General features: G+C 40.5%; 8 protein-coding genes across 8 annotated transcripts; 4 read left to right on the top strand and 4 right to left on the bottom strand.

The window, feature by feature from the left end:
- Positions 1-467: 467 nt before the first annotated feature.
- Positions 468-3,920, top strand: EAF01_008750 (uncharacterized protein; the record flags this gene model as incomplete). The annotated part of the gene is made up of 6 exons (XM_038917006.1): positions 468-740; positions 798-824; positions 910-1,675; positions 1,764-2,396; positions 2,449-3,516; positions 3,568-3,920. 6 exons carry the CDS (start codon positions 468-470, stop codon positions 3,918-3,920), a joined length of 3,120 nt encoding a protein of 1,039 aa, XP_038767400.1.
- Positions 3,921-6,429: 2,509 nt separating this feature from the next.
- Positions 6,430-8,567, top strand: EAF01_008749 (uncharacterized protein; the record flags this gene model as incomplete). Its single annotated transcript, XM_038917005.1, has 4 exons — positions 6,430-6,721; positions 6,775-7,956; positions 8,008-8,256; positions 8,311-8,567. The coding sequence occupies 4 exons, from the start codon at positions 6,430-6,432 to the stop codon at positions 8,565-8,567; spliced, it is 1,980 nt and encodes a 659-aa protein (XP_038767399.1).
- Positions 8,568-9,672: 1,105 nt separating this feature from the next.
- Positions 9,673-12,944, top strand: EAF01_008748 (uncharacterized protein; the record flags this gene model as incomplete). The annotated part of the gene is made up of 5 exons (XM_038917004.1): positions 9,673-9,724; positions 9,777-10,028; positions 10,084-10,914; positions 10,966-11,984; positions 12,048-12,944. 5 exons carry the CDS (start codon positions 9,673-9,675, stop codon positions 12,942-12,944), a joined length of 3,051 nt encoding a protein of 1,016 aa, XP_038767398.1.
- Positions 12,945-15,162: 2,218 nt separating this feature from the next.
- Positions 15,163-16,143, bottom strand: EAF01_008747 (uncharacterized protein; the record flags this gene model as incomplete). Its single annotated transcript, XM_038917003.1, has 2 exons — positions 15,163-15,365; positions 15,426-16,143. The coding sequence occupies 2 exons, from the start codon at positions 16,141-16,143 to the stop codon at positions 15,163-15,165; spliced, it is 921 nt and encodes a 306-aa protein (XP_038767397.1).
- A 561-nt stretch (positions 16,144-16,704) lies between these two features.
- EAF01_008746 (uncharacterized protein) lies at positions 16,705-17,720 on the top strand (the record flags this gene model as incomplete). Its single annotated transcript, XM_038917002.1, has 2 exons — positions 16,705-17,009; positions 17,069-17,720. The coding sequence occupies 2 exons, from the start codon at positions 16,705-16,707 to the stop codon at positions 17,718-17,720; spliced, it is 957 nt and encodes a 318-aa protein (XP_038767396.1).
- A 337-nt stretch (positions 17,721-18,057) lies between these two features.
- On the bottom strand, positions 18,058-19,404 carry EAF01_008745 (uncharacterized protein; the record flags this gene model as incomplete). Its single annotated transcript, XM_038917001.1, has 1 exon — positions 18,058-19,404. The coding sequence occupies one exon, from the start codon at positions 19,402-19,404 to the stop codon at positions 18,058-18,060; it is 1,347 nt and encodes a 448-aa protein (XP_038767395.1).
- A 1,085-nt stretch (positions 19,405-20,489) lies between these two features.
- EAF01_008744 (uncharacterized protein) lies at positions 20,490-21,956 on the bottom strand (the record flags this gene model as incomplete). The annotated part of the gene is made up of 1 exon (XM_038917000.1): positions 20,490-21,956. The coding sequence occupies one exon, from the start codon at positions 21,954-21,956 to the stop codon at positions 20,490-20,492; it is 1,467 nt and encodes a 488-aa protein (XP_038767394.1).
- A 1,681-nt stretch (positions 21,957-23,637) lies between these two features.
- EAF01_008743 (uncharacterized protein) lies at positions 23,638-24,965 on the bottom strand (the record flags this gene model as incomplete). The annotated part of the gene is made up of 3 exons (XM_038916999.1): positions 23,638-24,052; positions 24,100-24,450; positions 24,601-24,965. The coding sequence occupies 3 exons, from the start codon at positions 24,963-24,965 to the stop codon at positions 23,638-23,640; spliced, it is 1,131 nt and encodes a 376-aa protein (XP_038767393.1).
- Positions 24,966-27,801: the final 2,836 nt, after the last annotated feature.

The following is a 27,801-nucleotide window of genomic DNA, read 5'->3' as shown; positions in this document are numbered from 1 at the left end:
CTTGCCTGGCTGGCTGAATGACCTGTTCTGGAACCGCCCAATGCTCAATTCGACATCGATTATCTAGTCCAACGAATCCAATTACATTACACAGACAACAAATCCTTCTTCCTCCATTGTCACCGAGACCAACGATCCTATTCTCTATAAAGTATCTGCGACCACAACCAACATCATCAACTCATAATCGATACCGCCACTCCTTTCACTTCAAAACCTTGATAGACGGTCAAGCACAGAAACCTGTCTTCCTATCAACCTTCGCACAGACCTCAGACCCATATTCATTATTCACTGGTTCGAAATCCAAGATCAACCTTGGCGGGGTTAAACAACACCAGTATTCTCATCCATCCCTTGCAAGTCATCAGCAGAAGTTGAGACTTCGAAATACCAATTCTCCTTCTTTACAATCCTTGAAATTTCCGTTATTCTTTGCAAGGTCCTCTTCGACCCTTACAACAACTATGTCTAATTTAACACAACCAAAGAGCCCAATCGCCCCCAACAGTCCCTTGAGAGAGCAGAGAGTACATCATAGACTTGTTGAGAGACTCACCGATCGCCTTGAAACCCCCAGCTTAGATGATCGTTCTTATCGAGTTATTAAGCTTCCCAATCAGCTAGAGGTTTTACTCGTTCATGACGCTGAAACAGATAAAGCATCAGCAGCCATGGACGTCAATGTGGGGAATTTCAGTGATCCTGATGATTTCCCTGGTATGGCGCATGCTGTAGAGGTAAATATGACTATATCAATGCCGAGAAAAATTATGCTGACATGTACTTCTTTCTAGCATCTACTTTTCATGGGAACTAAAAAGGTATTGTATACCCTTTTCCTGGAGAGGTGGCGCACTTTCGCGGATCTTCCACATGAATTGATCATAATACTAACAATTTGAGTAGTACCCTGTTGAAAATGCTTATTCACAATACCTTTCTTCACATTCTGGAAGTTCCAATGCTTATACCGGTGCCACATCTACAAATTATTACTTTGAGGTTGCTGCGAAATCGGGGGAGGATGGTGATTCAAAAGATTCGACCAATTCGCCTTTGTATGGTGCTCTCGATCGATTTGCGCAATTCTTCATAGATCCTCTTTTCCTCGATTCGACTTTGGACAGGGAATTAAAGGCTGTGGATTCGGAGAACAAGAAGAACTTACAGAGTGATCAATGGAGATTACATCAATTGGATAAATCATTGTCAAATCCAAAACATCCTTACTGCCACTTCTCGACAGGAAATTTGGAGGTTTTAAAAATACAACCAGAATCGCGGGGAATCAATGTTCGGGAAAAGTTTATGGAATTCCACGAGAAACATTATTCTGCAAATCGCATGAAGCTTGTCATACTGGGAAGAGAGCCATTGGATAAGTTGGAATCATGGGCGGCAGATCTTTTCGCCGGTGTACGAAATAAGGATTTGCCACAAAACCGATGGGAGGATGAACAGCCTTATGGACCAGACCAACTTTCGACCCAATATTTTGCCAAACCAGTTATGGATTCCCGGACTTTGGACATTACCATTCCATTCATTGATGAAGAACTTCTTTTCGAATCTCAACCAAGTCGATATTTAACACATCTTATTGGACATGAAGGACCAGGTAGTATTATGGCTTATATTAAGTCTAAGGGATGGGCAAATGCTTTAAGTGCAGGTAAGTTTGAATTTATTAAATTCGATCCAGAGGACTTCTACAAATCTTGCCTCCTTCAAAACCTCCAATTTATACTAATTCTTTTTAGGTGTCTATGCAATATGTCCTGGAACTCCTGGTTTGTTCAGTTGTCAAATACGTCTGACAGAAGATGGTCTCAAGAACTACAAGGAAGTTGTCAAAGTGTTCTTCCAGTATATCGCATTACTCAAGGACGCACCACCACAAGAATGGATTTTTGATGAGCAAAAGGGCTTAGCCGACGTCGATTTCAAATTCAAGCAAAAGACTCCAGCTAGTAGATTCACTAGCAAAATCAGTGCCGTCATGCAAACACCATTACCTCGAGAATGGTTACTCAGTGGCCATAGCAGACTTCGAAAGTTTGATGGAGAAAAAATTTCTGCTGGACTCAATTGCTTAAGAGCTGATAATTTCCGTATGCAGATCTCTTCCCAAACTTTCCCAGGTGGTTGGGATTCCAAGGAAAAGTGGTACGGTACAGAATACAAGTACGAGAAAATTCCCGCGGATTTCTTGGAAGAGATTAAAAAGGCTGCTACAAGCAAGGAAGGAGAACGATTCCCAGAATTGCATTTACCTCATGCAAATCAGTTCATTCCAACCAAACTCGAGGTTGAAAAGAAGGAGGTTAAAACACCCGCCATTTCTCCCAAGTTGATCAGAAATGATGACTCGGTAAGAACATGGTTTAAGAAAGGTTAGTAATTTCCCTTCTCCATGCCAAAAACGTATAGCTAATTCGTCTTTAGATGATACTTTCTGGGTTCCAAAAGCAAATCTTTTTATCCAATGCAGAAATCCTTTACCAATGGCCACTGCAGAAAATTCTCTCAAAGCAAGAATGTATACCGATTTGGTCTATGATGCATTAGAGGAATACGCCTATGATGCTGAGCTTGCAGGACTTGAATACTCTGTATCAAGTCATTCAATGGGTTTGGAGATTAGTGTTTCCGGATACAATGATAAACTCCCTGTTCTTTTGGAGAAGGTCCTGACTACCATGAGAGATCTTGAAGTCAAACAAGATCGCTTCGAGATTATCAAGGAGAGACTGGCAAGAGGCCTGAAGAACTGGGACTTTCAACAACCTTACAATCAAGTCGGTGATTACATTAGATGGCTCAGTAGCGAGAAAGGCTACATCAACGAGCAATATCTCGCCGAATTACCACATGTTACGGTTGACGATATTCAACAATTTTACCCTCATCTGTTAAGACAGATGCACATTGAAACTTTTGTACATGGAAACTTGTACAAGGAGGATGCTTTGAAATTGGCTGATTTAACTGAAAGTATTTTGAAGCCAAGAGTCTTACCACAAACTCAATGGCCAATAGGTAGATCTTTGGTCTTTCCACCTGGGGCTAATTTCGTTTATCACAAGACTTTGAAAGATCCGGCCAATGTCAATCACTGTATAGAATATGTTCTATCTGTTGGAGATAAGGCTGTTCGTCCCCAACGAGCCAAGACTCTTCTTCTCGATCAAATGACTCATGAACCAGCATTTGATCAATTAAGAACAAAGGAGCAGTTAGGATATGTTGTATTCAGTGGTTGTTCGACAACAACTACTACCATCGCTTATAGATTCATTATCCAAAGTGAGAAAACTCCACAATATCTTGAAGAACGAATCGATTCTTTCTTGGTTGGATATTTGGAAATTCTCAAGAATATGTCAGATTCTGAGTTTGAAGGACACAAGAGAAGTTTGATTACTAAGAGATTGGAGAAATTGAAGAACTTGGATCAAGAATCAAATCGTTTATGGTCTCATATTGATTATGAGTACCTTGATTTTGAACTTGGTAAGTTATTCCCTCTACACTTTTGACATGAAGTACTGACCCATTTCAAAGTCCATCATGATGCCGCCAATGTCAAAGCACTCACCAAAGAAGATATGATTCAATTCTATAATCAATTCATCCTACCATCTTCTCCACTTCGTTCTAAACTCTCCATCCACCTCATTGCTCAAGGAACTTCTTTGCCAGAAGCAAAACCAGAAGACCAAACTGTTCTTGCGATCAATAAGGATCGTAAAGATGCTGAAGATGGAGAAGCTATTGCCGTCAAGGCTGAAGGTAATGGTACTGTACCATATGTTATCACGGATGTACGACAATTCAAGGCGATGTTGCAAGTTACTGCTGGACCACAACCGGTCAAGCATATTAGTGAGTTTGAGGAATTGGATGCAAAGTTATAAATATGGCGTGATTAGGTTTGAAGGAAGGTGTGAAGGATAGAATATTCAAACACATCTTGGCGGATACACTAGCGCAATAGATGCGTCTAGGCTAAAGTACATGGACTTTTTGGACTGGATCTACTTGCAGTCTTGCATAGATGAGGAATTGAAAGAAGATTTGGTTCGGTATTACTAGGGGGAATCGGACAAGGTAAATAGACAGTTGGCTGCATTGTGTTGTGCAATGATTGGCTTGGTTCAATCTGGTCTAGTAGATACCCACGATCTTCTCTAAATGAATTGCAATGAGTTAGACAATCTTTTTTGGCTTGATGTGTGAATTTCGGGCTTGAGCCGTGCATAGTGGGTATCTCTTGAGGGTTTTGAGCTTCCGAAGTCTGCAGTTATGGATGGGAGACGAAAGGCGAGGATTTGATTACTGTATATGTGGGTAAAGCTTTCTTGAAGGTTAACCCTAAGAGAAAGGAGGCGAAGTTGAAGACTAAGGGAAAGAATGGCGGGGTAGAGAGCGAGACGTCTAGCGGGAAATTCGGATGTTCATGAATTCATATTCATTTTTATTGTCTGTATGCTTCCTCCTCCCCTCTCCGTCACCTTCGAGCAGGTACCTAAGTCTCCTGGTTGTTTGGCGATGGAGACGGGGGTAAGTTTGGGATGTGATTCGGGATGTGAACAGCCTGATGATAAGATGATGTGAACGAAGGTGTGGATTGGATTGGATTAGATGAGACGAGGTGAGGTAAGAAGGGAAATATAGTGAGTGGAGTGCGGTGTTGTGTTGTGTGGCGGAGTGTAGTGTAAGTTAAAGGTGTAGAGGAGTATGATGTGAGGATGAGAAGGAATATGATGGTTGATGACTGGTGGTTTATAATTGATCGACGATGGATGTAGCTGCTGGTTCAGACCTCCTTAAGAGGAGGGGGGAGAGGGGTTGGAGGGATGGGTTGATGAAGAGAAATGGTGTGGGAAAGGGGGAAAGATGGATGGAGATGGGCATTGTATACTGTTATGGTTGGGCTAATTTAGGCTCGGGAAGGGGAACAGAGGAAAGGACAAGCGGAAGACGGGAGAGGGGAGAGGGGATAGAGCGGTATGGTATGAATATAACAAAGGGCTATTACAGACTCACAGAGGGATGTGATACGGTTGGGGCGAGATCTGCATGCTTATCTCGATGTTGATATTTTAGAATCTGCGGGAAATAACAGCACTCCTCCAGGTCGTGTTGTGGATTGCGGGAGGGACTTTGTGTGGTGTGAGGGTGTGGGGCGTAGGGGTGATGTGCTGGGTTTTGTATGGTTGTATTGTCATGTGGTAATATTTTATCGTATAGTTGTATAGTGAGATTGTATGGGGATAAGGATATGAGAGTGGTAGTATAGTATAAATTTGGACAATCATGGGCCTCAGAAATAAGTCTTTTCTTTCTATCTGCACTCTCAGGCACAAGGGCACCAAAGCAACTCGCATGTAATAATTGATTGCATGATTTGAGGCTCTTGGATATTAAGGAGAGAGAGCGGGCAGGGGGCTTATAGGGACTCTACTCTTTGTATCTACACTGTCATGTTTAGATGTAAGGGCTTGAGAGGAATTCATACGAGGCGCAACTCGGAAATGCTAAGTTTTGCATGGTTAGATGGTATTATTTAATCCGTTGATTCGATTTGTCTGATTAGTACTCAACAATGAATGGGACTCTTTGATGAGTGGCCTAACGGGAGGGGAAAGGAGAGCATTCGTGTCCTCTCCATAGTGGATGAAGTGGATGAATGAAAGAGACACAATCGGAAATGAAGCAGACAACTGGATAATTACTTCTTTGATCGAAATAAGACAGGTAATGAAGTAATCTGTGCTCTATCACGTAGCGGAATCTGAGGATCTGTATGGTAGTAGAATTGTTTACATGTATTGACCATATTTAACTAGCGTTCTGAGATAAGTGCTCACTAGATAGCCACGCTAATGAGATAGTGGAAATTATTTGGAATCTTTTAGACCATCAGAATTAGAAAGCTGTAAATAAACAGAAGAACCCCACCGTTTCAAAAGGAATTGACTATGCAAAATTGACTATCTATTCATGACACCTAGATTGTTCCATATCATCTTAAACAATACGAAGCCGTATCGATTTTCCTAAAAGTCCCTCCCTGTCTAATTTTCCTCTCAAATTACTAGCTTAAAATAACCCTTTCTAGCATGGGCCATAAACTCAATAGCCCAACTAGCCCTAATTCCATGACATCACCCTTTCATTAGCGCAACAAACATAGCTTATCTAATTCCTATCTAAAGTAAGTAATTTGTTAAAATAGGGTAAAATACGCGACTGTATAAACAAACGCTAATTCATATCCGCAAATTCGTGGCATTTCGTACGTGTAATCTTCCGCAAAAGAACAACGTTGATTATCAAAAATAGCAGAGCTTCATACAACATAACACAACACAACATCAAATCAACCTCAACATCAAACTCCAACATCTATCGACGTTCAACATGAGTTCCCCACCCCCAATACCACAGCCCCAGCTAGCCAACTGTCGCACTCTGATCAGATCCCCAGACCGCGTTGATCGCTGGATGCAAGGCACCGGCGAATTTAGCAATCAACCTATGTCACCATCCAACAATGTGCCAAATAGTCCACCTTCTGGAAATCAATATGGCCTGGACGACGGAGTTATCTTAAGTAGCCCTTCAGTTGGCTCCCGTCCACAAAACTCACCACATGATGTGTTTGCTGCTCCAATCACCCAAGAAAATATGCGAGCTGGTGCAGGTTTCACTGGTAAGATGATACATTCATAGAGTAAACACAATGCATGCTAACCAACAAAGTAGAAAATAATCAACACCCAGACCCAGAAATTTCGAATGCGCCGCCAAATCAAGCACTAGCTGGCTTTGACTATGAAGCATTTCTTGGTGAACTTCAACAGCGTAACGAGCATATTCTCCACAACATGGGCGAGTACCCACCGATTCCGAATTTGGGAGATAATGCACACCAAGATTTCCATGATGGAAATAATCGTGTAGACGACCCGTACAACATGACCGCACTTCAAAATAGTAAGATGAATACCTCTCTTACACCACACAAGCTTCCTAATGATGATATAATAGGCAACGACTATTCACGCAACATGATGCCTATGGATGTTTATTCCTTCCAACCGCGTTACGACGACTTACAGCCCTTTGGTCAGGGAGCTCATCGAACGGATGCGAATATGACTACAGGTATGATGAATACCACAAACAACCATCAACAAAGCATGGGTAATCAAGTAATGGAGAACATCCCACTTCAGTCAGTCAATCCTCCACACTACTTTGCAGATATTGAATCAGATCTCAGAAACTACCAACCCTATTCCAACTACGACAACGGCATTCTCCCAAACAATCCCGGGTACCAGGGGTTTCAAGGCAGCGACTATATGCTATGGAATTATGGAAATATGGCTCCGACACAACCAGCCGTCCAAAGCTACGGAGACCGCATGTCAAATCATAATCTTGCTTATGTGCCTCCTCAACACGTCATCGCAGATCGTTTCGAAGATTCGCCATACGGTCTTGAATCTGACGAAGATTCTCAGGAAACGTCTGATGACGATGATGACGAAGATGGATCTGGTCGCTCTCTCGGTGAACCTATCAACATGGCGTCAGATCAATCGGCCGTCCGATATACTCAAAGCCCTACTACAGTATCTGGTTACATCAGTGATCAGAGAGTTCCAGGGCTAGTAGGTACAGGCCTAAATGCTGCTAATGCTCCAGACAATATATCATCAAGCCAGGATGAAGTCCTCCACGCTCAAGGTTTGAGTGTCCCTAATGTTCTAGGAGATATGCCATCAAACCAACATACAGACCACAACGAACAAGACCTAGATATCGCTAATGTTCCAGACAACATGCAATCAAACCAGCATATAGTCCACAGCGAACAAGGAAACATGCCAACTTCAGGTGGCGCTCAAATGGATACTTTACAAGATCAAATCCTATCTGGTAAGTTGAGTATTATTGTCCCACTGACGCAGCTTTCTGATTTAATTATAGATGCTGCTCAACCATTCAATACAATCAACTATGGGCCTTACTTTCCACAAGATACCAGTTCGAGACAAGCACTCCAGCTTGATAGCAACCCGACGCTTATCTCGAATTTCGCGGAACCAAGAGTAGCCCTCAACTCCAGAGAAGCCGACACTCGATCAGCTAGGTACTTCCCACCAAATCTACCAAGCACAATGGCATCCAGCGTCCGTCAATCACAGATGGAAACTCCTCGGGCTGTAAATCCATTTAGTAAACTTTGAACCCTTTTCGATGATAGAAATTGAAGGTTTCTAACTATTCCAGGAAATCCCGCGAGAAATGAGAAATCTGATACTCGAAAGAATTCTTCGCGGTCTGCGAATAGAGTAAATAAGTCTATTCGTCGCAAACGACCAGCGAAGACGCAGAAATTACAGTCTGCAATTGCCAATAGCGCTTTGCAATTGTTAGGGGAGTCGACATCTCAAGCTGTAGAGGCACAAAACGATCCGGAGAACTCAAAATCTCAAGCTGTTGAAGCACAGGATGAATCAGAGACCAGCTATGAATCGGTAGAATAAGAGTGCGTATCATTTCACATCTCTCCGATAACTATAGGGGAGATACATACACAGTCAAGATCTCTCTGTCTTGGTCTACATGTTGTCCTCGCCATCTAGGAGAAGTACTTCAAAGGGCTTTACGAAGAACTCTTGATTGGCTAGTTAGCCTTGACAATGAGTTCCTTTGACTGACATTTCGCAAAAAGCTAGGAATAATCGCCCTTTTGATGGAGGAGAGGCGCTTCTGGTGTTATACGATTGTAGATCAACTCGAGAAAACAACGGCGTTATGCAAACTTGGGCTTGTGCAGGAGAAAAATGCAATAATTGGAGAGAAAGGAATGGTGCAAAGCAAGCACTTCTTTATGTTTGAGAAGATTGCATAGGATATGCCCGCGTTTACGAGTAGCTGCCAGAGTTAAGCCCTAGTGAACGTAGCAGATGTGGCAATGGGAGGAAGAAGTAATTGAGACAACCAATTGTCTCATAGTCTAGTTTACGGCTAGAAAGTAGACAATCAAAAGGTTTATATTCCATAAATGCGTGCAAAATCTAGTGTTCATGCCGATAGTGATATGCAGGTAATCCTTCGAGACTCTGAAACCATTCTACTAGACCGGGCTTCAATACACACTACTATAGGTACTTTTTACATCAAGAATCCTTCTGTAAAAGACTGTATATCGAAGTTCATAACTTAGACACTCGCGGAAACTTAGGAAATAACACAAATCTTGCACTTACAAGCCCAGACTTCACACAGCCCTTAAAAATAAACCCTCCAGCCAATGATTTCAGTAGATTTCACCATTCTCTACACAAACCCCCTGCATAGCCAATAACCGACCGCCAAAATCCAAACGAAATGAGAATACAGCTAGCTAGTTCAAAAAGCTTAGAATTCACCCTGAGCTCTGTTATCCCCTCATCATGTGATACCCCGCGTAAACAAAGTCTCCCGAGAAATTCCTCCACCACAAACAATCTCAATATCCAAAATTTCCAAATCAAAAACACAACAAAATTCCCATTCAAGTCTATTCATAAAATACAAGAACAACTTGACAACAAGATGGAGGAATCTAACCCACCTTCCAGGCCACCTGATAATCAGAACTCAACAATGCCTGGTGCAGAACCAGCTGATTATGAGTATGGTAGACCAATGGAACTTGGTAAGTTAACAACCTTATGCAGTGAAATATATAGAACGTGCTAACGTGATAGATGATCAACAACAACAAAGTGCGACAGCTTATTACTCTCCGAATAATTTTCCGATGGGTTTGACGGCAGAAGGATATAATCGACTTCAAACCGGCAATACAGCAGCTTCTAACTTGCGGGTCAATCGATCCCCATATTTGACCGCAGCCTGGGGCGACCGTCCGCCGCATCTTGAAGATAACTTTGGCTTGACTGAGGGTCAAACAGGTATACAAGGTGGCTCCGATGGATATACAGGTGATAGTTTCTTCAGTAAATAAATGAAAATGAAACCCAATGTCTTAATAGAGTACTAACAATGGCATAGATGGCTACACAAGTCCAACGTTCACATCGTCAACCTCTCTTCGTGCCAACCCACCACTTAGTACAGGCTCACCTCGACGTGCCTTTACTAACCACGGAGGAAATTCGTACTTTCCTAACTCTAGAATGGCACCAAGTCAATCAGCCAGTTTCAACCCACTACCTAGTACAAATTCAGCTCAACTTATCTTCGCTGGCCCAGAAAGAAGTTCATTTTATCCTAACGCTAGAATGGCATCAAATCAACTACCCGCTTTCAACCCACCACTCAATACATGTTCGAATCAACGTGCCTTTACTAGCCAAGGAGGAAACTCGTACTATCCTAACTCTAGAATGGCACCAAATCAATCAGCCGGTTTCAACCCTTCACTCCACACAAGTTCAGCTCAACTTATCTTCAATGGCCAAGAAAGAAGTTCATTCTGTCCCGACTATAGAATGACACCAAGTCAACCACCCGCTTTCCCACCACTCAACACTGGTCCAACCCAACCTACCTTCACTAAGCAAGGAAGTTCATTCTATCCCAACAGTGGAATAGCACGAAGTCAATTAGCTATTTTCAACCCACACCTGCACATGGCTTCCACTCGTAATAACCAGTTACGTACCCCAGCACACTCGACTCCACCCGATCCAAAAACTTGTTTCAGCTCTTTCAGAATCACCCCATCCGGTCACCAAGTCGCCCGCAACGACCCGGGTCAGACATCTCCTTCAGATTTTGTACAGATACGTGTTCAAGATAATGGAAGCTCCTCCAGCGCGTTGGACGAGATAATAGCGTCCCAATCACTCCCTGAAAGTGTGCAATATGCTACTCAGTCAGGTAATTTGAGCACCACTCATGTATTATTGAAGCATTCTAACCACATGACAGAAATGGACCAAGATTACGAAGAAATGTTTCCTGTCAATGATTCCAAGGCCAATACCGAGCCGAATATGTCGGGCTGGATGTCTGATTTTATGGAGACCATGCCATATGAGAAAACATACGTTGGTCACAAACACACTGGTGAACAATATACTGGCCGAGCATCCACTGAATACCATGGAGATGGCTCTACTACAGCATGCTCGATCGACACCACATTGGAGATCGAAGCTTTTGAAAATTCGCGAAAAATATCAAATGCAATAGTGGACGAGTCCGACAAGCAGAAGTTACTTCGTGATGCAGCTATTACATGGGCTGAGACATTTGTGCCTACTGGCATGATTTCACAACACGAAAAGCAAGAAAAGAAGTACGTATCTAATAAGGTTTACGCATATCACCCCCGAGGTTGTGAGAATTATTACTACCGATCTGTAGTCGGCGATGAAGTATATGTTGAACACTGGGCTAACAACAAAACCCGCACGGGAGTGTGGAACCATCCCGGTAATGAATTTCCTTCGCGCATTTTTGATGAATACCCCTCTGATTGGAGTACAAACGTGGACCCCAACATCGCATTTTCGAGAAATCCACAAAAACAAAAGGAGTTGAACGATCTTCGCAATCAACTTTGCTCAAGACATAACACCTCCGCCGAAGATCGTTACAAACCTGCTGATCCTGACACACGGCCTAGTTGGCAATATCACCCGGGGGGAATAATAAGTACAATCGATCACGGTACTGTTGATGTTCCTAGATCTTCCATCACAAGAGATTCAATCATGCGGGTAGTTTCGAGAATTTCAAATCCAATCTTCACTGGCGCTACATGCGGCGGATCTTTCAGCTTTTGGGGTCCAAATTCTCGGCCACCTAGTGAAAGGCGTCAAACTACTCATATTTCCAATAAGGAACGAAGAAATGCTCTTAGGCGTATTAAGGATCTTCTTGACAGGACATGGAATTTGCCAAGTATGCAATTAGAGCTTCATATTGTATATTGCATGTTTAAGGTGAGATTGATTTCCTTTGAATAGAGTTTTTTTCGGTAGAATCGATTACTAAATCTTACCTAGGAATGCAATTCTTCTCCCGGGTTCGGCCAGAGTCCATACCTGTGTGTAAAACTTGCGACATTCGACAAATTCCCGAAATTGCCCACTGAGTTGCAGTGGATGATCTGGGAATATTGCTTTCCTTCTAAAACAGAGCACCTTGGTCTTGTGGTTACAACGGGCAATCTTAGGAATGAAGATCATAAAATCGAACTACCCATAACTTTAAGTATTTGTCGTCAAACCCGCGAGTTAACACAACGCTACTACACTATTGTGGACAAGCCGAAATTTCGAAGGGGATCAAGATACATATACCAGAGCCAAGTAACATATGACAAGCGCAAGCAGAAGTATTCGCAGCCAAGACAGCTGGCTCTTGGTCCACAAGATGCAGTAGCCATCTCAGATGATACTCCCGAGAACAGAATGGAAACTACCCTTGAGTGGTACAATCAAATCAACGAGAAGCATAGTAAAGGCTTGCAGAGTATCCGTCACTTGGAAATTCGAGATATTCGTAATTCTCATGGCGATCTCCTTGCCGCTTCTCGTCGTATCAATAGCAACGCAGACCGTTCTCGTCTCATACCAAGAGTTTTCTCGAATGGCAGTTTAGCCATGTTTAAGAATCTCCAAACACTAACACTTACGAATATGCCGCCGCCCGCGATCAATTTTCTAGGCCCCCAACCGTTTCGTAGAGAAGAACAAGAGGTTCTGAAAAACTTGATTTCGGATTATCTTGATCAAACAAGAATTGGTGATGATAGGCTTGTGGCCAAAGAGAACATAAAGATTAGAGACTTCACATCGATGGAGGGTCAAAAAGTGAAGAAAGACAATGGAAGGATGGATTTCAACGAAGAATTCCATTCGAAGATGTTAACACATCTTCCAGAAAAATATCAAAACTAGTCGTAGGACAGACAGGACGGATGCATGAATAGGAGAAGAAATAATTGAGAGATGAGGAAGAGATGTAGGAAGGGATAATGTATCTATATATTTTTTAAGAAAATTCAATCAAAATTGCAAACAGACACTTGAGCACTTTACTGACCAGGTAATGAAACATGGCTCAGCATAATTGCAATAAACATTTTCTTGACAACCTTGAGAGAACACTTCTTGGTAGCAGTAATGAAGGTGACGCTGAGTAGTCTCTTGCGATCCAACATGCAATCAGCACACAAATCACTTCCGCATCCCATCTTCCACCATCAAACTCAAACATCCAAGAACTCCAAAAACCATATCTGAGAATGCGCTAACATATACTCATATTTTTTTCTCGCAAATACATTGCAACTGTGCGTGAACAAATCAAGCCAAGGGCGCAACATACCCCTCGACGTGGAAGCAAAGTAAAGCGCGGTTTCCAAATACTAATGGAGCTAAGTTCCTCCTTCTTTCACCTTCTCTAAACTTTCACTCCACTAATTGACTACTCCCAAAAGGTAGAGTCGCTAGCCAGAACACTTATATCCCAATCCTTCATCGGTATTTGCTTCGGTATCTCTTCGCAAGGCCAAGTGGCTTTGTATAATAACACATCTTCAATAGTGATAGTATCCATGGTGTTTCTTTCGAAGTGTCGAAAAAGTTGGCATGGTAAGTTTCCCACAAGTACCTAGGTATGGGTACTCAGCAATTACCCCCTCAAAGAATAACTCCACGTCATAAAATGAAGCAATCCTTCCAACAAAGCATCAAAGCATCCCTCTCCAAGTCAAAAGTGATCAAAACCCAATCTGCAAACCTGATTCATTGACACATGATGAAGGAGCATGATCGGGCACCACAAGAACAACTCTTTTATATCAAAGATGTGTTTCTGTGAAAGTTGGTCTATGATTCCACTCTGTGTAAAGTTGATGGAGGGGAGAAGGTTAATAGATGGTAAAAGATACTGTACCGGGATTAACAAATTCCGACTCCCGAAGTTCACCCTTTGCAAGGTGAGGTTGATTAGGTCACATTATGAGAGCATCACGTTTTTTCATTGTATGTGTATCAATCAATCGTTCTTGTTAGCACTCCTTCACACCTGTGATATCTTCGAGTTCCATACATTCAACATTCTTTCTTTGGCAATAATCATCACAATACCATTTCTCTTCATATTCATCAACAACACGTTTAGTTTCAAATTCAAACTCGCATTCAACAGTAAATATCCCTCCGGGGAGCAGCTAATATCAATCTAATTACAGGGTAACCCATCTAACTGTGACAACACACCTAGAATCCCATCGAAAATCTCCAAATCTAGTTCAGAATACCAGGTAACAGGACCTGCAATTTACGGAATTCCCAAGGCTTTCTCACCTCGAACTTGTTTTCCTTGCCTTTCCACATCATCACTATCCTGCCGTCTCCCCTATACCCCTCTATGTTTCCTCGTTTCTCTTCCCCTCCCTCCCTTCCATTTCTAATGGCGTGCTTGGGCTCAAGTCAAAGTGACAAGTTAGCTTCCAGATACAGAACTCTTCATCCATCTCACACGAATCACCCCTATCAAACCGCAAAGACTACCTAGTATCTAGCAAAGGGCACGGAATAGTAGCCTCTATATTTCCAAATCATCCGAGAAAAGAACCGGTCTTCAGAAGTAGTAAGAAACGTCTACCGAAGACGAGGGACAACTTAGAGAAGGCGGAAGACTAGAAAAAAAGACCTACCAGGCGAGAAAAGAACAAAAAAGCCGGGGCGCTTTGGATATTGATTATCAAACTGGAACTCCCACCCAGATTTTGACTTAAGTTCTAGGCCACGCATGATCCAAATTCCTTTACAGCGTAGAATTTCATAATAATATCCATTTTGTCCTTCAGATTAAATTCCAATTCTACCGGGTATCTATTACTATCTGAATTTCAAATCTCCGCATACGCATTGATATTCCATGTCCATGTACTCCAAACTCATGCAAGAGAAAATGTTTTCGCCTGCTGAATGTCATATCTCATGTTCCATGATTTGTTTCCTCTCCCCATCTTTCCTTTTGTGATCCGTTTCGTACAACCCGCCCATTTTTCGTGTGCCACCTCTCTCCCACGCGGAGATTTGTCCTGTCCTGTACCTATCCCTCGATCTGTAAGGAACGACTTCCTCCTTCACAGCTTACAAGTTCTCATAGTATGTGATGTTCCACTTGTGGTTCCCTTCCACTAGCTTTCACAACTCCATCCGCATTTTGTGCCGGCATAGCTATTGGCTTTCCCTCCGTCTTCGAAGTCAAAGCTACCAACTCTCTCAACATCAATTCCCTCGTATCTCTCGCCAGATCTTCGACATCCGCAGAAGTAAGGTCTTTCGTCTCGATTGGTTTCAAAACTACATTTTTCCCAAATTAGCTTCGTCTTTAAAACTTCGAATGCAGCTTAGAAAACCTACCTTTAACCGGTATCCTCCCCGATTTAAAGTGCCAGCTCTGGACGTGCAAAACATTACTGTAACAAGCGACCACGACCGGTATAATCGGCACACCCGCTTGAACCGCCAAATGAAAAGCTCCTTTCTTAAAAGGCAATAATGTTGGATCCTTGGCATAACTTCTTGTTCCCTCTGGAAACATATAAACATTTTGTTTTTCCTCCCTGATTTCCTTTGCTGCTCCCGCCATAGCCTGTCGCGCGTCTTTCGCATTACCCCGATCAATAAATACCGTTCCACTCAAACTCATAAACCAGCCTAGGAATGGCACATTCTTTAAACTCTTCTTCGCAGTAACGGAACAGTATCGAGGAAATACACAGCCCAACATAAGTACATCGAGTTCGGTTTGGTGATTTCCTATCAAGACTGCAGGACGTGTTGTACCGAGATAGTTGTGCGGATCTTCGACGACAAATGTTACGCCAGTAGTTAACCACATTGTCCATTTGAATGCGCGAGCGACTGCCCATTGCGATATGCGATAGTTTCCTATGAGACGTAGGAGAATAGATATGAAGACTCCATAGCAAGCGCAAAGGACGAGGGAAATGTAACCGGCGAGGAGACGAGCGAAGAAACCCGCGAGAGGAAGAATAGGAGAGAGCATGTAGAGAGATAGAGTGAGGACGGTATAGATTATTGAAAGATTTGTAGCGTAAGAAAGAAGAGCGAACATCTTGAGAAGTATGGACCTAAATAGATGGATGTAAAATAAGACTGAGAGCTCGAGCTCGACTTGTTTATGCTAATCTTGCACAAATTAATAAACCCTTTGAATTGAATGATTGGATGGATGATTAATTAATTAATCGAATGTTCAAATGACCCTCTCAAGGAGGGAAAGAGAGTGACATAAGATAATAATCAACCAATATAATTCTTTGTAGGTTCAAGAGATTGAGGAGGAGGGGAAAGAACGACGAGTGAAGCTTAATAATAAATCTTGAGATCCTTGAGCGCATAAGAAATGGTTGAGGATTAATTTTCATTGGTTTATATAATTCTATTTTGATTGGTTTAAATGATAAATAAGGTTGTTCGGGTGACTTCACTATCCTAGTTCTTTGGGGTAAAATTACAAGGATATTCTTCGGCAATCGGTTGAGTTTATCGTTTGCTTGGCATTAGATATTTCCTTCTATTCCGAGAATATATCAAAATCACGTGAAGAATATATTTTCTATCATTTTATTCATATCTTCCCCGTTGAACTATTGTTTCGCCGTCAATGCTTAATATGGCAGATTCACGATGTTTGAAGATCACCGTTGGAGTTTTAGCTCTTCAAGGTGCTTTTAATGAACATATTCAATGTCTTCGTTCCGCCAGTGAAATCCTCGCCACTAAATCCCAAACCACATTGGAATCTACACCAAAATCGCCAAAAGGAGACCTTTTTGTTGAATACAAGTTCATAGAAGTACGAAATGAAGCCGAACTTAATTCATGTGATGCACTCATCATACCTGGTGGTGAAAGTACTGCCATTTCACTTGTTGCTCAAAGATCAGGTCTTCTGGAACCTTTGAGAGCCTATGTCAAGTGAGTCATCCATATAACATTTCCCCCTTCATCCAGTATTCATTCTAACAACCCCATAGATATCATCGCTATCCTACTTGGGGAACTTGTGCAGGCCTTATTCTACTTGCCGAGTCTGCAAACCGTACCAAAGCAGGTGGCCAGGAGTTGATTGGTGGTCTTGATGTCCGAGTGAATAGAAATCATTTTGGTCGACAAGTAGAATCTTTCTCGGCCAATTTAGATTTGCCATTTCTCTCATCTCTAAGTCCGAGTTCCTCGGAGCCCAACCCGGATCCTACTTCTACCCCTCTTTCTACTCCAGAGGAAGGAAAACCTGCTCCTTTCTCCGCAATATTCATCCGAGCCCCTATCGTGGAGAAACTCCTCCCCCACGCTCCTGGCGCTCAAATTTCAGAATCTACACTAGAATCCACAGTCATCGCACCTTCTCAACCAATCGACTCAAAATCTAACCCTAACCCTGATACTATCCTTTCCGCTCCCGTGGAGATTCTCGCCACACTTCCCGGTCGCACAACCCATTCCATCCCAGAAATTCAAGAATCACTCAATAGTGAAGCAGGAGATATAGTAGCCGTTCGTCAAGCAAATGTATTTGGAACATCTTTCCATCCAGAACTAACAGGTGATGCGAGAATTCATGCGTGGTGGTTAGAACAGGTTGTTGAGGATGTTGTCAAGAGAAGAGAATTGCAAACATCATCATGATGATTATTTTCCACGAGTTCACAATTCGATATATTCGATATACCCTTAGACATTATCTTGCGAAATAAAAATATATTTGAATTATACAGTTTTATTTACTCATGGGGGCAAGCCTCCAAACCCCTTTTGCTCGCTGCGCTCGAGTCTCGAAGCACTATGAATGTTTATAGGAAAGTATCCCATCTTCCGGCCTTAGCAACCATCTTTGAAGATCAATGAATGCCGGCGAACTGTCACAAATCATTCTTATTACAGATATCATGGAAATCAACATAAATTTCATTATCCTGCCTTTCTTCTATGTACAAACCATTTTTCCTCCCTCCCTGTCAAATCCCTACTTATTCGCTCTCTCCTTATACCTTCTCCCCTTCCTTTGCTTCTTCTTCACACTCGCCGAAATCGAATACACATCTCTACATTCCAACTTCGCCAAGTCAAGGTTCTTCCCCAGACCCTCGAAAAATTCCTTGAAAGAACAGGACGTATCATCTTTATCAAAACTATAACTCCCCAAATCTACATATTTCAACGTATCTTTATGTCTGAACAGAAATCTGAAAAGATCTATCTTTTTCATACAGAACCAAGAAAGTCGCAGCATCTCGAGATTCGGAAAGGTACTTGCGAGAAACTGTTCATTCCACATCTGTCGCAAGTTTTTCGAGTTCATGTTGGGAATACAGCCTTCTTCTTCATCGAGAGATGATAGCTGCCAGTTAAGTTCCAAATGCCTGAGATTCTTCATCGAAGAAACAACTTTACACATGGTGTTAATGGCTAATATATTCCACTGGGCGATTTGACTTGTAGCTTTATGATGATAACATGAAGGCTCAGGATTTAAAGATAAACGCCCATTGGGAACACAGCATGAAAGACCCAATGAAGTTGATTCGAGATGAGAAAACGCTGTGATGAATCGAGAAGAGACGTCAGTGCCAATTGCCCTCTCCGAATCCCACGTCATAAATGTGTAGATGGGAAGCGACTCGATTTTCAAATGTTTGAGGGCAATAGAACCAGACAAAGACATACGAGTAAGTATATCAAGAACCCCCTGAAAATTAATCGGAGGTAGAGAAGCCCATTGATCCGGAGTGTAGATCTCCATATCTATTTCTGGATCATCCAATAATTCCTCATGGCGTTGATACACACTCGGAGAACCATAATTCTCAATATTCGAAATCGCTATCGACGATAAATTCTTCAGAGGAAGCAAAAGTCTCGCAAACGCATCTCCACGACAATATCGTAAGTAATCATCCGACGCTACTAACAATTTCTCCCTTAACCATCTTGCTTTCTCATCATTTGACTTCTTCGCGAGGAAGATCGCAGGTGTATTCCGTAGGATATTTAATCCTAATCTATAACTATCGATAACTCCCAGACCGATATTCAAGTGCTGGATCGATGGCATTGCAATAGTTTGCGCCACTTCTTCAAGTCTTTGCATACCATTTTTGAAAGGCGATATGGAGAATCCTCGCTCGGCGAAGAGAACTTCGAGCATCAATAGGGCCCAGCTACGACTTACTAGTCTGGCGCTGGGGAGATTGGCTGCGTCGAGATACCTTATAATTAGGCGGAAGGTTTCGGTGGGGATTCTTCGCCTGGGGAAGTATTCTTGTTGGGAGGGGGGTGAGCTGGATGGGGAGGGGAATGTGGATTCGGACATCCTGATGTTTTTGGAGATTGGTAGGAGTTATATGTTTGAGAGTATTGAAAATCTGAGATGAAATATATATCAACACGATGGAAGAAGTAGATGCATGATATATGATATGCTTGATTGGAGTGTTAGAAATGATCCTTGTGCTGTATATAGGTATCAAAGACTTCGAAAGACTTCGAACCGCAGAAAAATTCTTTATATAACATCTTAGAAATTAGAAACATTACCTAGCGTACCTGTTATTCAAACCAAGCATATCATTTCCGTACGATAGGAATCTAAAGCCCCTAGGTCAATACTAATTCATACCGCACTATTCCTTTCTCGTAGTAATCAAAGTCCGTCAAATACTATTCTTAGCTATGATGGAGAAAAATCACATGATATCCTATTAGTAGAAGTCCTACACAGCACTAATGGAACTAGATATGTCAAGACTGGAATCGGGTGATGCATGTCAGGTTGAAGTTTTGGAGGAGCCCCACATTAAGAGTAATATCGCTGGTATTTAGTGGGAGCTAGACTTGTACTAGTAGGTAGTTTCTGGGGAGAGGAGATCATCGATGGGAAAGACGGGATTGATGTTAAAAATGGAATTTAGGGGTAATGTAATTGAGATTTTTGCTTGGGATATGGGATGATGTGTTCGGGTTTTCTATGTAGTTTAGAAAAAAATGGGATAGGTGAGAGGGAGGGAGTTGGAGGCAGGGTTGGATTTGGGTTTAGAGTTATTCAGATTGAGGGGTATTGGAAGAGACCAGCGAAAATGTGAGAGAAATGATAGGAATTGTGATGAAAGGAGAGAAAACTCAAAGCATAAAAGGGGCAGAGAAAATAGGGTGAAAGGCCAGTTCCCATGGCTCATACCCGCATAGTTTTTGAAAGGAAATAACAATCCGGTATTCATCAAACTTTCACACACTTCTAGAACCCTTCTCGAAGATTCAAAAATCCCTAAATTTGTAGGCAGTTGGAGAACTTACCAATTAAACTTTTCTCGAAACCCCCCCAACCCCCCCAAAAGGAATGGAACCGTCAAAGAATAATGTATTATTTCAATTATGATTATACCTTTCGTTCCTGCCACTTCACCTCCCTAATATCCCTCTTCGATCTCGACTTCTTCTGACCCATCCTTTCCACTCATCCAATCTCCTCCAATGCGGATAATCTACATTTATCATCGGCCACGACCATTTTCCCAGTACGAACATTTCGAATAATTTCGCATCCGATAATGTATCACCTGAAGACTCTACAATCTGCCAATCTTGATCATATATTCGTTGATCACTGGCACTGACCAATAATTGGAATCTTTCCAACTTTAAACTATCACGCAATTTGAAAAGAATAGATTTGACAGAGACGCATCCTCTAGGTTTATCTTGAGGAATGAGGAAGAAATCATGTCCTAGGGATAAAGATTTCAAGGTCTCTTTGTGACGAAGAATGAATGAGTAGAATGGAATATCGAAAGATCTTACTTTGGAAACACGAAGGTTCTCGAGAAGTGGGAAGGTATTGGAATAGAATCCATCCTGGCTTGTTAATTCCATTGAATCATTCGGAAATCGAGAGGACATGTTCAAGGTAACATCTAAAGATCGAAGAGATTGCATGGATCCCATGAACATACTCATAGATTTAGCGATTACTCTGGTATGCTCGGGAGTTGTTGCGTTACTGCTAACAAGATTGACACCAATTCGGAGATTTTCGACTTTCGATGTCATATCCTGCATATCATGGAGGAAGTTAGTGTGAATTTCATAGGATGGTCCAGTTTGGTCATCGTCATTATGATAGCCTTGACTAGCAAAAAGATCAATTGGGAAAGTGTCCAATACTAAATTCCGAACTGGATTCTGTAACAATCGTGTTGCGAGTAATATACTAAGATGTCTGATACTAGATCTTGTAGGAAACGTAGTATCGTAAGAGTCGTAAAGTGCGTCTGGCTCGCGATTCAATCTTCGCATGAGTCGCATCCATGCTAACGTGAAATTGACCTCAGAAGGCGAAAAGGGACATTCATTCGCGGTGGCTGTAACGGATTCGACCGAAGGTAATTTTGAAAGGGAATAAGACAGCATGATCGGATCACAATGTCTCATTCTATTCTGGACAATCTGTTCCAACAAGCTATTGACCTTCCTTTCACAAGTCAACATACTCTCGATTTTACTATATTTGTTAACAGTCTGAGCTTCATGGTCGAATTCTAACATATCCAAATCACCAACATATATTTTTACATGTTTGATAACTCTCGCTAGCCATGGGTAGCAGGCAACGGATCGTAATCGATTCATATCGTCAAGGTGTGGTCGAATGGAAAACACGCCATGTTCGATTTGATTTCCAATACGAACATTGAAAAGACCATTGACAGATACGCTACCCCAAGCTCTTGATGTAAGACGGAGATTAATGACATCTTTTGCGGCAAGTAAATCGACAATGCGGTATCTCAATTCAGTGGGTAAGTTGGAGAGAAAACTCGAGTCCTCGGAAGGCAGCATATCGGTAAGCGAATCCCTTGAAGTTGACATTATGAATGACCTCGATGATCAAGAAGATAAAAGATATTGGCAAGAAACTTGGTGATTAATAAGCAAATAACATTTCATGCATACTGCCGTACATGAACGATATGCTGATGAGCTGCCGTATATAAGTGATTTGTTTATGAGCCTTCATACTAGACCTTGTCTAGATGCCAACAGAATAAGAAACATATTGGCCTGAGTGGCCATCGAGGTCAGACTTCCAGGACAATGGACACCCAAATAAATGCCATAGGCGCCTAATATGGCGGTGCAAATGCTAATGATACACGTTCCATTTCAAATTATTCGAGTTCCTATTGACGATGCCCTGATGATGAGCTTATTATAAATCTGTAAAGAAATTCAAAGGTCATTCCTATTCAAAGATCACACACTGTATATTTCATGTCCAATGGAGTACCAACACTCGCGAGATCCCCCACCTGAATGGATGGCCGGAAATTCGGCCATCCCGACTTACGGTGACCTCCATTCGGCCCATGTCTATGGGGAACAGCACTTGCTGTAATTCAACGAGCATTCAAGGCCGCAGTATAGTACTCCAGCCTACACCTTCTAGGTTGTCGTAATGTACATGAACAATAAATGTGACGTTCTACCCATCCCTACACATCACGGAAAAGCTCACCTCGGCCGGAAGATTTATTTTCCGGGTCAAATTTAACAACCTCGACCCTTGACAGCACTATTGCTCTTGACATCTTCATCTTCATTTTCACGATCCTTGAAGATGTAAGTTGCCTATGCATCTCATTCTAGACAACAAAACACTGGATTCATGTCAAGATTGCCAAAAGGGATCAATTCTTCACAAGATAGTCAGAATGCAAGAAAGTTATTCGCGTTCGCCGATCGCGAAGGTTACATGTCTGGGTGAAGTGGGATTATTTGCAAAGACATGACGATATGGTTGTCGAAGAAAGAAAGACATCGGCCGGTTTGATGGCTTTCAATAAGCCTTGAAATCTTGTGGCTGAGACTCAAACTGAGCAGGTATCGAACCTTGGAGTGAATAGCAGTGTGGTAATTGTGCCATGTTGGTACTTTTCATTCCAGGGGAATGTTCCATGGTAATACGTCACATGTATGGGTTGCTACTATCAAAGTCAAATCTACAAGTGGGCTTTCTTGCTGGAGTTCAAGGTCAGATCTTGTCATGGAGGAGCCAGGTAGGAGTACAGCCAAAAATATCCTTATTCATGTAAGACTCTAAATGATGGTTCAAGAATTTATTAATTAGCTCTTCTAATTGATAATAATTATCATTATATAAAGCAAAGTCTTCCATCACAACAGCAGAGCCCCATATTCCGAGCAACCTTTCAGTCCAGCGATTTCGCGATCACCAACCCACACTTAACCCGAGGTCTTTCCTACAGACATGCACTAAGCTTCGAAGCAACAATTACAGGACTGTGTACCCCAGGGGCCAGGTCTGCTTCATTCATGGGCTGATATACGATCTCATTGTCTAATATGCTAGGAAAATTTGAAGAGTAATGCTGGCTTCTTGAACCTGAGCGGACACAATGTCGAACCATAGCATAGAAATTGAAGGAGCTGAGAAGATAATCGGTCGAAGTTGAAGTGTATTACATTAGCTTCTCGGTTGTTTTTCGGCTGACAAAATTGAAAAGGTCTTGGATAAAGCAAGTGAAGTGATCTAATTAAGGTTGATATCATCTTGAATGAGAGGGTCAAGTCCACCTAATTCGAAATCAGGGTTATCAGAAAGTTCCAAAAAACCTGAAGCAAAGGCGAGATCTTTTAACTCTAGATGACGTAGATACATCTTTGGAAGCTCCAATAATTCTGTACGCGGAGAAAAATCGTATCCCGAAATATCAAACATCCGAGGATGGCCAGCATCGATAATTTCATTGACGGTGTCATCTGCTAAAGTCCTAGGTGCCACTTTCATAGATGTATTTGAAGAGACAGCAGGTCGACCAACGGGAATTTGAAGTGCTGTGGCAGGTATTGAATCGAACAGTTGAACTTGTGCTGGAAATTCCGATCTCAAATGACCATCGAGTACGACACCATCAATGTTAGTTGATGACGCTGCAACAGAAAGACTTGTATCGATAAGTAAAAATCTAGTTGAAAATTTTACAGCAAATACATCAATAGGAGAGAATTGGCCCAGTGCTGGAAAGAAACTTTAGGGTTTGCTGGAGCAATCCTTGAAGTTGAAGCAGCACGTATTGCACAAGAGCCAATGGTAGATGATGTGAATATTGTAGTAAGCATTGGGTTGACATGTGGAACATTTGATGAAGTACGAATACCTCTGTCTTGTTTTAAAAGTTTCTTTGAGACCAGGCGAGTATTTGAATGTTCCATACCATTGTGAGACATTGAAAATAAGCCATCTATACCACCTTCTGAAGATATTTGATTCGCCTCTTCTGGACCTTTAAGAATAGAAATTCCCTCTCTCAAAGTTCCACACATCATGTCAAGACATGCTGGTCTGAGACTACACGTTCAGAGACAATAGGAACGATCGAACTCAATCTCTCACCATGCTGCGCCTCCAAATCTATAGCAGAGCAAAACCAGACGTCCCAGTGCCAAGAACTTTTCTTCAAAAAATGCTTCTACTCAAATCATCCTTTCATACCCGTCGGCAGCGTCGATTCTTCTATATTTTGTTCCTCTATTCTTGGCAGTTTGGGATGTTGATTTCGAATGGAGCTTTTGATTGTAATACGAATCTTTCTTAAAAAGAGAGACAATGGATTTGAATATACATAATATCGAAATTTTAATTACATTTGTAAGTTTTTGGTATCCTGTAGCTTTAATATCTTGAACTCTATTAGGAATATCTTTTTCTATTCGATATCTCTTAAGTCGAGGAATTTCGATAGGTTCATCACTAATCTCATTCGAGAACCCATTAAATTCTTGCTCTTGTGATTTATCTTTAGAACCCTCGCCTGATGCTCCTTCGTTGTCTGAAAATTCGAACCATTCATTTTGCATCCGTGCTAACTTTATGTAGCGATTCCTCCGATTATACTAATTTTTTTATTCTTTATTGTTCAATTCGGGAGGGTAATTACGAAGCTAGTTAAGTCGACCTATTTCTGGAATTTCATTTGCTGAGAAAAGTTAGTTTTATAAAAGAGTATTTGGACTCAAGGTGAACTAATAGTTTTCAATATTATAACCTAGAATATATTTAGACGAAAGGACAGCCTAAATCTAATCTTCTGCACACTTTCCAGTATTTGTGATTGATATCAACCACTGGGTCTACTAACGAGGGACTCTCAAAATCGAGTTCTTCGTACGAGGGATATCTCCTAACGAAATTCAAGGGCTGTCTGTTGAGTAGCCATGTGTGATATAGGAGATCCGATGCTGTTTTGATACCAACTCTCGATTTGGGGAGTGACATGAAAACTGAAACAAGGAGAGCTGTTTGATTGTCCCAATTCAGCTCAACCAACGACGAAAATGGAGGGACATCTGATCTTGATAGCCTATTTGTTTGTTTGACTATAAAGTCAGATCTATGAATATCATGGAGCTTCTAAGAGGAGTGTGCTGGGAGAAGTATTGAACCATAGCAACCTGTTTCCTCAGAATTTTCCAGAAGCGTCACAGAACCAGATCTTGATGCAAGACAGAACCTTCAACAGTGCACTTCATATCGATGTTAAGCACAATGACCTGTTCTCTGGCACAACATCAAGCCCCCTCTAAGCTAAGCTATGTTGATATTTATCGGTATCGTTTTCATGTAAAAATATCGGTTCAATCTTGATGTATTGTCGCGAAGTCAGACCACAATCGGGTTATGATTGTAGGCGCTGATTCATCGAAGCTTACCAGAAAAACGAGATGAGCTGTCATGGTGGTCATCGCATGGAATGTCTGTGAGAGTGACTGTCGAGTAAACTGAGACCACAAGTATCAACTACCAACGCCTTACAGCTTTTTGCTAAACACCTAGTAGTCGAGGTGGAAGTGAATGAAATGATATCCCGCTTTCAAAGAATATAACTATACTATCTCCTGTAAGACTAAATCCCGCCCAACGTCTTAAGCATCCTCGGCCTCCTCATTTCTCCCTTGTCGTTTCCCCCCATATCGATTCGGAAACCGACAGATCTTGAAGTATCGCAAGTAGAGATTTGGAAGAGGGATTCATGCTTACAAAACTTTGATATCAAGAAATTGAAATGAGAGGAAGCAAGAAAACGTTGGTCAAGAATAGGCTGTGCAACGGGTATTTGTAGGGTGGATAATAACCTTAACAGATAATTCATGAATAATTTATTTATAAAGTGGATAATTTATAGGATGGATATAAATTACTTATAGATATTTATTTGTTTATATATTGTATAACTATTTATAATCTTTTATAATCTTAATATAATTTTATAATTAATATAAAAATTAATATAAATTTAAGCTTGAATTACTTTTAGACTGGAAAATAATTTGAAAATAGCTTTATATTTTAAACGAAAAAAACAGAGAATTTATATATCTATAGATTATTTATAAATAATTTATAAATTATTTGTAAATAATCTATATATTTGTAAATAATCTATTTATTTATGGGTAGATGAATTATTTGTAGATAATTTGTAAATTATCTATACGAAACAGGTAATTTTAAAGCTTTAATAAATAATCCAGAAAGCGAATAAAACCTCTAACGGATAATCTATAGAGTGGATTATTTGTAGATAATTCACGGGTACAGATAATTTGTACACAGCCTAGTCAAGAAACGCCAGGATGACACATCAAGAAGTACCGAGGCCGATTTGATCGATATGACCAAAACCCCAAAAATAGATTTCTGCCTGAAGCAAAACAAATTTCTAAAATTTGTATGGTGTGGCCATAGAAAACTTGGAAAAAATATTTGTACCATACAGAACGCGATCTCATTGCATATCATTATAAAAACTATATATAATATATCTTCAATTTTTCGAATAATATAATAGCTATAATAATACTATTAATTTATAACAGTTATTTGAATAATAAAGCTTATATAACTATCTTAATATATTTAATCTTATAATAAATAAATATATTTAATATAAACAAATAATTGAATTAATTTACTTTTTAATCAAAAATATTTTATTTAATTTAAAGAAAATTAATAATATTAAATTATATAATCAATATAATAAAATAACATTTAATTTTATTAATCTTTAATATATTAAATTCAAAATATTTATATAATTTATTAAAGTCTATATTCTTTGAATTATTAAAAGTTAATAAAAATCAATATATTAATTTTTTTATATAATATTTATTAATATTTTATTAACTAAAATATTATTTTATATATATAAATTATCTAAAGTTTTTTGAAAAAAAGATTTAATATAAGATTTAATATTAATATAATATAAAAAGCTTAATAATATAATAATAAGAATTATAACATGATTTATCATCGAATGGACTATATCATCAAGTAAACCACTTTCACTTTAATAAACACGATCAACTTCAACATACAATTTATCAATCATTTATTATACAATCTAATAATAAAGAAGTATACTTACTTTTAACTATCAAAGTTATTGAAAATAACAAAAAACTAAGTCTTTGAAAGGCCTCCCAACTATATAATATCCCTTGTATAACCCTTATTTATAAAATGAATAGTTTAACTCTATATACTGAAATTCGAGCGAATCGATATAAACTTATAGAATTAAAAGAGGAGGTTATTATTCAATATATTCTTGATATAGATTCAAAAGGTTTTTCATTTAAATTTAAGAGAATGAAAGATATAACAAATTATATTCTCAAATCAAGA

Source organism: Botrytis porri (assembly GCF_014898465.1).
Source record: "Botrytis porri strain MUCL 3234 chromosome Unknown BPOR_012, whole genome shotgun sequence".
Classification (NCBI taxonomy): Eukaryota; Fungi; Ascomycota; class Leotiomycetes; order Helotiales; family Sclerotiniaceae; genus Botrytis; species Botrytis porri.
This window is presented reverse-complemented; position numbering and strand designations above follow the sequence as displayed.